Below are 9,611 nucleotides of genomic sequence, written 5' to 3'. Positions count from 1 at the left end.
AGTTGAATGTGCTGACAACAAAATCACACAAAAATCATCAATGGAAATCAAATTTATTAACCAATGGAGGCCTGGATTTGGAGCCACGCACAAAATTAAAGTGAAATGTTCCCTTTATTTTTTTGAGCAGTATATACATATATATATTTTGTTCCAGTAAACTAAAATAAGGATTTATGTAACTCATAGGTGCTGAACGGGGATATCGATGACGCCATTTGCCTGCATGCCTTCTACTATGCCATCTGGAAGCGCTTCGGGGCGCTGCCGGAGAGATACAACTGGCAGCTCAAAGCTCCCGATGTGTTATTTTACCCTTTAAGACCAGAGCTGGTGGAGTCCACCTACCTGCTGTACCAGGTAGTAACTCGGTGACAGCAGTGGTTGTTTGTGGGAGATTGCTTTTTATCAATTTTCCTTACTTTCTTCTCACAGGCAACAAAAAATCCTTTCTATCTGCATGTTGGAATGGATATTCTCCAGAGCCTTGAGAAAAATGCCAAAGTCAGGTACCTATTTATGTTTTTACTGATTTTGGACATGTATATATATAAAAAAAATATGCATTTGCCTACTTTACTGCTGTGTGTTACTGCTACTTTAGATGCGGATATGCCACACTCCACCATGTTGTGGATAAATCCAAAGAGGATCGGATGGAGAGCTTTTTTCTCAGTGAAACCTGCAAATACCTTTATCTTGTAAGTTTTCAATCTGAGGCTTTACTCTCAGATGTGGAGGAACAAACATTTATTTAACTTTATTGTTTCCTGAGGCATAAGTGCACTTTAAAGACAAAAGTGTAGGATTTGGTGACCTCTTGTGCTAAAATGCAAGACTTGCAATCTTTGAATCACATTTTAAAGTTTGATGAAAAGCAAACTTCATGTGTTAACACGCATGAAGGTCTACGTATCGTACTATACCAGAATGAGTGTAAAAAATAAATATAAATATATATGTATATGTTTAATACTCTATTTCTGATTACCTTCCACATGCTAAGAGGATATCTGAATACTGTATGCCCCCCATGCACCATTTTGAATATATGAATTGATTTGTTGGGGAATTTTATTGTCTTTTCCTCTGCATTGCAGCTATTTGACGAGGACAACCCACTGCACAAATCCGATAACAAATATATCTTCACTACAGAAGGTCATGTTGTGCCTATAGACAAGCGCTTCAGGGAGAAGCAGTGGAACGACTTGTCTCCATGTGAAGAGGGAGCGCTGGCAGAAACGGAAACAAGCAACCAGCCGCCTCCGAGCAACATCAGCAACGTAAGATCATCATCCCGGTTCATTTAATGTGGCCAGCGAGTTTGACCAGAAAAACAGCTCGCCTCAGGGTTCACTCTCAGTCTGGAAAAACATAAAACTTGGCCGGAGTGTTTTCCAGGCGTGAATCAGTATGGAAAAAGAAAATTAAGTATGTAGAATATCTGTTAGTTCTCATTTCTTTTCCTTCATCCATCCATCCATCAGTCCATTCATCCATTCTCTATAAATTAAAGTGATTTTTTTTCTTTTTAAACATTGTGAAGGAACTCTGTATTTATTCTCTTTCTTCCGTCTCTCTGCAGTGTAACAGGATTCCAGAGGAGCGTCGATATGCTCTGCCATTAAAGAGTGTCTACATGAGGCAGATTGATCATATGGTGGGAGTGTTTTGACGAAAAAGGACAGATGTGGTTACTCTTGTTTGAAAGGACTGGAGAGGAGGACTTCCTCAGTTCAGAGTCTTTGTACCATCTATTTCTCAGATCTGGATCTAGAGAGGAAATGGACAGTAATGAATCCTGAGAAGACGAGACTGTATTAAAGTGAAGGGTTTTTGGTTTTAGAGAATGATGCCAACAAAGGTGACTCGTCCAAGGTCAGGAGAATTAGTTCTGATTGTTACTTTTTGTCTGAACTAAGAGGGTTTTAGACAAACTGAGGTATCTGGTCAAGCACTTGTGGGTAAACTTTGCACATATGTGTGTGATTGAAACTACACCAGAGCTGAGAGTCTTGAGAAAAAAGCATCTGATAATAAGATCAGTGTCATTAACCTCACATTAATTCAGTGCATAGCCTATAAACAAATGTTGACCTTTGAGCAAGCCACTCTCTAAACCTGAGAATCAATGCCTCTTTTTTAAGTTGATATACCTGATTAGATCAGTGCTATTATGTAAGGGCTGTGAGATAAAACTCTTAAAAGAGCTGCTTTTCACTCCAGATATGTTTTAATCGAACAGCATTACTGCAAAACTCTGTTTTTTAAAACTAGAGATGCACCAATCAGAGTCTCACGGCAGACTAATATAGATTTTTAGCCAATTCTAATTTCTCTTTAAGATTTAAAACTATATAGGAACAATGATCTTTTTTTCTAACTTTGTGCTACGTGAAATCACAAATTATTTATTTTCAGAGCAAAGGCAAAATGACTGTGTTGTAATGAGAGGGTAGTCTCTGTTCTCCTAGAGAACATAGTTTCTTATCTTAATTGTTAGATTTCCAGAAAGGCTGCACACATTACTAAATGTAGCTTGTTTCATTACACCTTTGAAAGCTGAAGGGGACAAAAAGAGCAACTTTGCTGTACTCTGGTGAAGTTTTCTGCTGTCCCCTGCAGCCTGAATGAACAACAGTCACGTCTTAATAAGTCATGCAAAATACTTTGATTTGAAATGGCTCTTTACATCTTATATACTTCCTTTCACTTCAATTTTGATCACCTGCTGATGATAGTTAAACTTCTTCCATTAGTAATAGAATGCACACACCGGGAGAGCTCAGAAACGGATCTGGTCACCAGTCAGTTCTCCAAAATCTTCTTATTTTGCTTGTCAATCAGGTTCTTGGTGCATCTCTACCAAAATGCTAATGCATATCTGGGCAGAGACAGAAAGTCTGGGGAGTAAACTGCATTTTTTTGCCTTTGACTCATGTTTGACAATACTGAGAAAATACAATATTGAGATAAGTGTTTATCTTTCAAACTTTTATTGACTCTATGTCTTAGGGCTTTGTGCCCCCATCAGAATGAGGTTCAGGGCTGACTCTTTAAGTGCCTTCTATTTGTCTTAGTATTTCTGGATGCCATGTGGTGCATATTAGCCGTGGATAACATTTTTGAACATATTTTATTGCCACTTTTGATATTGCACAAATGTTTCATTCCATGTCTATCTGCGGTTCTTTTAACCATCACAAGCCATAAAATGTTTTTATTTTAAATGCTAAGTTTGTATTGGTGACAATTCTACTGCATTGTTTATGATTTGTACTTGTATAGAAGAGACTGGAGCTGTTTCTTTTGGTGCACTTCATACCTGTCATGTGGTTAAAAACTCAGGGTTTCTTAGAAATGCAAGAATCAGTGAATGCTTTTGTAAGAAATAAAATTGCAACGTTGCCTACTATTTTCCATTTTATTATTGTTTCCAACATTAAATATTGTTCACAATGCTGAGGTACATTTCTATGCAATATTACTCAATATAATTTACAAATATTTGATACATTGAAATTATCTTTCTGCTACTGTGTAATTCTGCTGCGGTCTTTGTTTAGGTCCGCTTTCCTTTGATTTTGTCTGCGTTTGTGACAAATACCCAGGTCACGTCTCGCATATTCAGATGTAGATGTGGTTACACCTAACTTCATTTTTTCTCAGAATAAAGTAGAAATCCTCCATAGTTATCTGCGTTACTAACGCCTCCCTTCAGGATGTGATGCAGTCACATGTAGTTCTCAGAAGTGGTCAAAGGTCATTGACGTATTGGAAAACAGATGCACCTCCCATTCTGGTGAATTTTGTGAGGGAGGCAAATGCAAATGGAGTGACTTGCAAAATTGTTCATATGCCTTTTTCATCACATTTTATATCATAACCACAAGATTTAATATATTTTAGAGGCCAACTCAAGGTAGCGCATAATTCTAAAATTAAAGGAACTGTTTTGTTTCAAAAATGTCTTTCAAATAGAAATCAGAAAAATAAAACATGCAGTTGTAATTTTTTTAGAAGCACCTTTTTTTCAGTTACACCTTTATGTTTTGGTTATGCCTCAAGGAAAGGCAAATTTACTTGTACAGCACATTTCAACAGCAAGGCAACACAAAGTGCTTGCAAACTCAAAATTAAACAGTCTAGAATGTTAAAGTTATTATGAATCAAATGCAACCCTAAGCAAATGAGTTTTTAGCCTTGATTAAAATGAACTGCAAAAATCAGCAGTTTTTGCAGTTTTCCAGATTAATTTTCTTTGTTTGGCTCTAATTGTGGGATGCAGAGTAGATTTGAACAGGAAGACCTGAGTGGTCCAGAAAGTTGATGCAATAATATACCATATTTTGGTCCTAAGCCATTCATGGATTTATAAAGTCAGTTCTCTAGCTACAGAAATGGGGTGATGTGCTCTGTTTCCCTGGTTTTAGTAAGAACTCAAGCAGCAGCGTTCTGGATCAGCTGCAGCTGTCTGACTTGTAGACACTGTTGCAGTAATCAATCTGACTAAAAATAAATGCACAGATATATTTTTGCTGAGACATTAGCCCTTTTATGCTGAAAACATTCACTTTTTTTCCACATCTAGAGACTAAAATTTGTATCTGCGCTTTGCAAACGAACAAAGAATCATCGGAAAACATGAAATCGTGCCAATTTTAAATTCAATTTAGGTCTGAAATTTGACTTGGCCACACTAGTACATAAATATGTACTGTTCTAAACTATTCCATTTTAGCACTTGCAGTTTTTCTCTCATTTGTCAATCCAAGACAAAAATTATTTAAAAAAAATGTAATAGCTAATTTTTGAGTCTAAATCAGTCAGTCATAAAAGGGATTTCCATTAACCTGAGATTAAAAACAAGACATTAATTCTGGAAAAAAATGACACACTGCTGAGTTTTCTACAGAAGCTTTAATAAATTTAATCAAACGTGTACATTTTTATATTTCTCTGAATTTCAGTACAGATACGTTGACTCAAAGGCTTTTTGACAGGAAGATTCAAATTGGGGTTAAATTAATCTCTAGCTTAACAGTTTATTGATTAACAGTATTACAACACACCATTAGAAATTTGATTAGTTATGTACAATGGCCCTTTTTCAACTACTGCAATAAAACAAGACAAAAAAAAATCTAGTGCTTCTCTCAGAAGTTCAATTTATAATCTTCTGGTGTCACAAATTGTGCTGTTTTGTGTCTTTAGAAAAAGCCTTTTCTAATGACAGTTCATCTTAAAGTCTAACTGATGCTGAAGTGCATATGCAGGTGGTGAGGCCATCTTGTTAGCCCTTTAATTATATGCTGTCTGATTACTTGAGCTTAGAGACACTGCGTCTATTCATGAGTACATCTGAAAAGAAATCAGTTTATGCAGACAAAAGCTACAGATTGCATTCATCTCCAAAGATGGGCAAATGAGAAAAGTTTGACAAAAAAAATCAATTCATCTTAAAATCTGCACAGGATTATTTTCATGTCTCAGTGACAAGGAGTCTTTGGTCAAAGCTACAAGTTTAGTTTTTAAACACAGCAAATTAAATGTTATTTCTGTTTTTTGCATTCACTGGTTTGATGATGGCTTTTTGATAGGGCTGTCTCCCTGTTTGAATTGAGGAGGAATCTGAGGAATGTGACAGGGCTAAGATGCTACCCTGTCAAATAACATAGAAACACAAGTGTTAGATAGGAGAACAATCACTCTCGGTTAGACTTGCATGATTTTTGACTTTGCTCACCTTCATTTAGTTTCCCTGCTTGGCTCTTAGAAGAGGCCGCAGTCTTTCAGGTTTTCTTTGATGATGATGTCGGTTACGGCGTCAAACACAAACTTGACGTTTTCTGTGTCTGTGGCGCAGGTCATGTGCGAGTAGATTTCTTTTATATCTCGGCGCAAGTTCAGGTCCAGGAACTGGATTTTGATGTAGTTGCCAGCATCCTCATAAGTATTGGGCCCTGGGCAGGACAACAGGGAGATATAAAAGATAAATGACAACAACATCGATGAAATGAGGAAGAGTTGTTTTTCCACTTTAACATCCACAAACAAAATGAAGAGCTAAACTTACTTGCAGCTAGCTAGTCTATTCTTCACATAGCTAGATCATGTTTTGCCAACGATACTGTCATTTATACATTGAAAAAAGAATCTAAGTAGTTCATGAAAATCTCACCATCGTACTCGGGGAAGCACATGCTGAGATGGGCTTTCTTGATCTTCTCAAGGAACACATCCTTTTTGTTCAGGAAGAGGACAATGGAGGTGGTGGCGAAGTAGCGGTGGTTGCAGATACTGTTGAACAAGTGGAGACTCTCGTGCATTCGGTTCTGAAAGGAAAAAAAAAAACAAACTTTTAAGTCACCCAGATTTTTACTTCTTACCATAAATTATGAGATGCAACGGTAAACTCTGTCATACCACTTCGTCATCCTCCACCAACACCATGTCATAGGCGCTCAGAGCAGCAATGAAGATGATACAGGTGACACCTTCGAAACAATGAATCCACTTCTTCCTCTCTGACCTCTGGCCACCCACATCAAACATTCTGGATCAAAACAAAAGGCAATTTGCTGTGTGATCGCCCGATCAATCCTAATTCCTACTAATGAGCAATAATTCGTAGACTCACCTGAAGTTAAGATCTTTGAAGGAGAATTGGGTCTCAATGATACCAGTGGTTTTCACTCTTGATCGCAGCACATCCTGCTCAGTGGGCACATAGCCTGGTTGGACCAGTCGCTCCAGGTCATTGAGGTAGCTGTGTGAAAATTAAACTCTGTCAGTGGACTTATTTTTATGATTACATGAGCAGTGTTTCAATGTGTTGTTGCTTACTATCCAGCTGAGTCGTTGAGTTGATACTCTGAAGCCCTGTCGAAGCAGGCCTGGATGCCAGAGTCTTTCCACAGACGCAGAATGATGTCTGACAATTCTTTGGGCATGGTTCCCTCCTCAATGGTGTCTGCAAGATGCATCAGTTTCCTAGCATCATCCTGCAGGAAGGACCCAGGTGGACAGTCACATCAATAAGTTTAACTTGGAACATTTGACCTAAGATTTATATAGACGTGTGGTGTCACCTGTTGATCGGGGTGGCCGTAGTTAATGTTGAGTGTGTTCATGGCCTTCACGATTGCCATGATGGACTGCAGGGTGTTGCTGTAGATGATGACAATGAACTCCAAGCATTCTTCAAGCGAATAACCATCTTTGTGGATAATTCTGTGGAGAAAGTGTAGCATTACTATTGAATATAGCTTCGGACAAGAAGGAATAAATGCTGCTTAGATACAAAGTTCTTACTTCATCTGTTTGACAATGGTGCTCTTGCCTGATTCTCCAGCCCCTATGAAAAACAAGAAATCATTTTAGAAGATATCTTCGCCTATTTTATCAGAATATCCCAACATTTTCTTTGATTTGAAGGTGTTGGAATAACATCTGTTTTTCTCAGGTCCTCCACTATATCCTCCAAAAGATGTTCCCAACAAGCGTGGCATAATTCTTCTTACTTCAGCCCTAATCTTTTTTACTGGCCCCTGACCTGCATCACCATAAGGAGAGGATGAAGCAGTGCATGAAACAATGTCTGAAACAGGTTCTTATGTGTATACAAAGTATTTTCAGATGGTGCAGTCTTTCAACTGTCAACTAATATTACAACTCTGAATTACTTCAAGCAGCCCAACTACATTTGACTGTATGCTCTGTATTTTATTAGCTTATAGAATAAACTGTAACTCTGACAGTTTCTCTCATTCAGTCTAAATTCAGAAGATGTAAAATGAAGGTGCTATAAATCTGTTTTGGTTTGTTGATTCAGGGTCAGTGTCCTTCAGTGTTAAGCCCTTTGTGCGGAAAAACCTGTTGTGTCAGGATTAGCAGGGATTGCCTTGCGTGATTATCTGAGTGTCTCAGCAATTCAGTGACACAGTTTATTAAGCTCTTACTTGATATGTTGCATCTTTTCATGCACAGTTAGAGACTTTAAAGAGTAAAAAAAAAAAATCAGCCCTGGAAATTAATTAGGTGTGTTATTTGCAACAATGCATAAACCAACATCATTTGCTTTTATGATTGCTAAACAAGAACTAAAATTGCTTGTGAAAGTCAAAGCAGGAATTGTTTTAGGGAAAGTTTTTAACCAAAACAAGTTAGGAAGTCACAGTAAGGTAATTTTACAGCTCAACTAAAACAGCACACTAAAACCATCTAAGGTGTGGGAATGGCTCTGACCAGATCATGATGTATTGAAACCATTGCTTCTAAATCACTTGTCCAACAGGTGTCTGTACCTAGCAGCAGCAGCTTGACGGTCCTTGCGTCCTTGTCAGCATCCTCCTTCAGCCTCTTCTCCAGCTCCCTGGAGTGTTTGTCCTCGGCGCTAGCTCCGGCCCCCATCCTACTTTTCCCGGCTTGGGCCCCTTTGTTTCAAAAGCCAAATGTCAGGGAAAATGGAAGCAGGTCCCGGTTGGCTGCTCGCCTGCTACTGTCTGACCGGTGCCTTCAAGCACGCAGCTGATGCGCCAACTGCAGGCAGCTGGGGATTGTTTGAGTATTTTTTCCCATCACAGGGAAGGATTTTGGGCTCCCTCAGCCCACCTGACCAGTGGTGGCCAATGGAGCACAAGGACAAGACAGCTACAGGGCAGAGGTGTGAAGGGAAGCAGACATACATCACTGTAGGAGTGCTCTAACCTTTAGGGTACTTTGCTGCGCTCAGCGGAAGATGAACATCGGCTCAAGTGCTTATCTCATGCTCTTCTTAGGCTCCTTCAGAAGAGAAGCCAGTAAAACTAAAATAACTTGGTTCATGTCTTGCTACCAAAACTAAGTTTAGTATCTGATGTGACCAAAATAAAAGTGAAATCTGATGGTGAACTCATTGTGGTTTTATTTCTGCAAGAGGGATGAGAATGTGATGAGACTGTTAGAACCAACATAAAATCAGGAAATGCATGTCAAGACCATCAACCTGTAGTCTAAACACATAGACATATGCACACACAAATGCAAAGATGGGTCCAAACATTCCTTATGGGATCCAATAGCCTGAAGGGTGAGTTCTGAAGTGCTTAAAGAGCTTTGCAGTTTCACCAGACAGATCTCATTGACCTAAATCTGAAGCTGGTTAAGGATCCTAATCCACTCACACTTTCAGTTCTGCGTGCACGAAGATGCGGCATGAGTGTATGTTCGTGATCACAGCATCATATTTCATTACATGCTCAGGAACCGAAGAATAGTGTTATTATTGTGTTATCTCTAGCGCCTGGATCAGAAGGCATACACAGGATCAAAACATAGAACATCTGTAACTGGGTGTAGATGCAGTTTGATTGTAAACGTATTTGCTTCTCTTTTGAGGTAATTTTTTTACTTCTAACCCCATTTTGATTGGATACAATCCTGTCCACTGTAAATTTTAAATTCTGACAAGACAGAAAGTGTCAACGTTGGACCAGAGTCTTTGAAAGAGAAACTACTGAGTCAATCCATTGATAACTGATGGCATCAAATTGACTCTTAAAGTAAATACTCTTTGTGTTATTTTTAACCAAGGTATGTCACTTAAATCCCATACTAAACATGTTTGA

The 9,611-nt window shown here is 38.5% G+C and overlaps 2 protein-coding genes across 2 annotated transcripts; one reads left to right on the top strand and one right to left on the bottom strand.

The window, feature by feature from the left end:
- The first annotated feature begins 169 nt into the window (after nucleotides 1-169).
- Nucleotides 170-3,418, top strand: LOC103133151 (ER degradation-enhancing alpha-mannosidase-like protein 1). Its single transcript, XM_007544924.2, has 5 exons — nucleotides 170-360; nucleotides 436-509; nucleotides 605-701; nucleotides 1,101-1,286; nucleotides 1,589-3,418. Exons 2-5 carry the CDS (start codon nucleotides 469-471, stop codon nucleotides 1,676-1,678), a joined length of 414 nt encoding a protein of 137 aa, XP_007544986.2. The 5' UTR covers nucleotides 170-360; nucleotides 436-468; the 3' UTR covers nucleotides 1,679-3,418.
- A 1,486-nt stretch (nucleotides 3,419-4,904) lies between these two features.
- LOC103133150 (guanine nucleotide-binding protein G(t) subunit alpha-1) lies at nucleotides 4,905-8,573 on the bottom strand. Its single transcript, XM_007544923.2, has 9 exons — nucleotides 8,310-8,573; nucleotides 7,318-7,360; nucleotides 7,095-7,236; nucleotides 6,850-7,007; nucleotides 6,644-6,772; nucleotides 6,430-6,559; nucleotides 6,185-6,338; nucleotides 5,750-5,966; nucleotides 4,905-5,665 (listed from the first exon to the last, which is right to left on the bottom strand). The coding sequence occupies exons 1-8, from the start codon at nucleotides 8,413-8,415 to the stop codon at nucleotides 5,776-5,778; spliced, it is 1,053 nt and encodes a 350-aa protein (XP_007544985.1). The 5' UTR covers nucleotides 8,416-8,573; the 3' UTR covers nucleotides 4,905-5,665; nucleotides 5,750-5,775.
- Between the last annotated feature and the right edge of the window lie 1,038 nt (nucleotides 8,574-9,611).

This window comes from Poecilia formosa, unplaced genomic scaffold (genome assembly GCF_000485575.1).
Source record: "Poecilia formosa unplaced genomic scaffold, Poecilia_formosa-5.1.2 Scaffold2306, whole genome shotgun sequence".
NCBI classification, from domain to species: Eukaryota; Metazoa; Chordata; class Actinopteri; order Cyprinodontiformes; family Poeciliidae; genus Poecilia; species Poecilia formosa.
This window is presented reverse-complemented; position numbering and strand designations above follow the sequence as displayed.

Coding starts and splice junctions, on each gene's coding strand:
- LOC103133151 (XM_007544924.2), top strand. CDS start 469: ATGGATATTCTCCAGAGCCTTGAGAAAAATGCCAAAGTCAG. Junction 702..1,100: donor CCTGCAAATACCTTTATCTT/GTAAGTTTTCAA, acceptor TCTGCATTGCAG/CTATTTGACGAGGACAACCC. Junction 1,287..1,588: donor CTCCGAGCAACATCAGCAAC/GTAAGATCATCA, acceptor GTCTCTCTGCAG/TGTAACAGGATTCCAGAGGA.
- LOC103133150 (XM_007544923.2), bottom strand. CDS start 8,415: ATGGGGGCCGGAGCTAGCGCCGAGGACAAACACTCCAGGGAGCTGGAG. Junction 7,361..8,309: donor CGTCAAGCTGCTGCTGCTAG/GTACAGACACCT, acceptor TGTTTTTCATAG/GGGCTGGAGAATCAGGCAAG. Junction 6,560..6,643: donor TTCAAAGATCTTAACTTCAG/GTGAGTCTACGA, acceptor GTTTTGATCCAG/AATGTTTGATGTGGGTGGCC.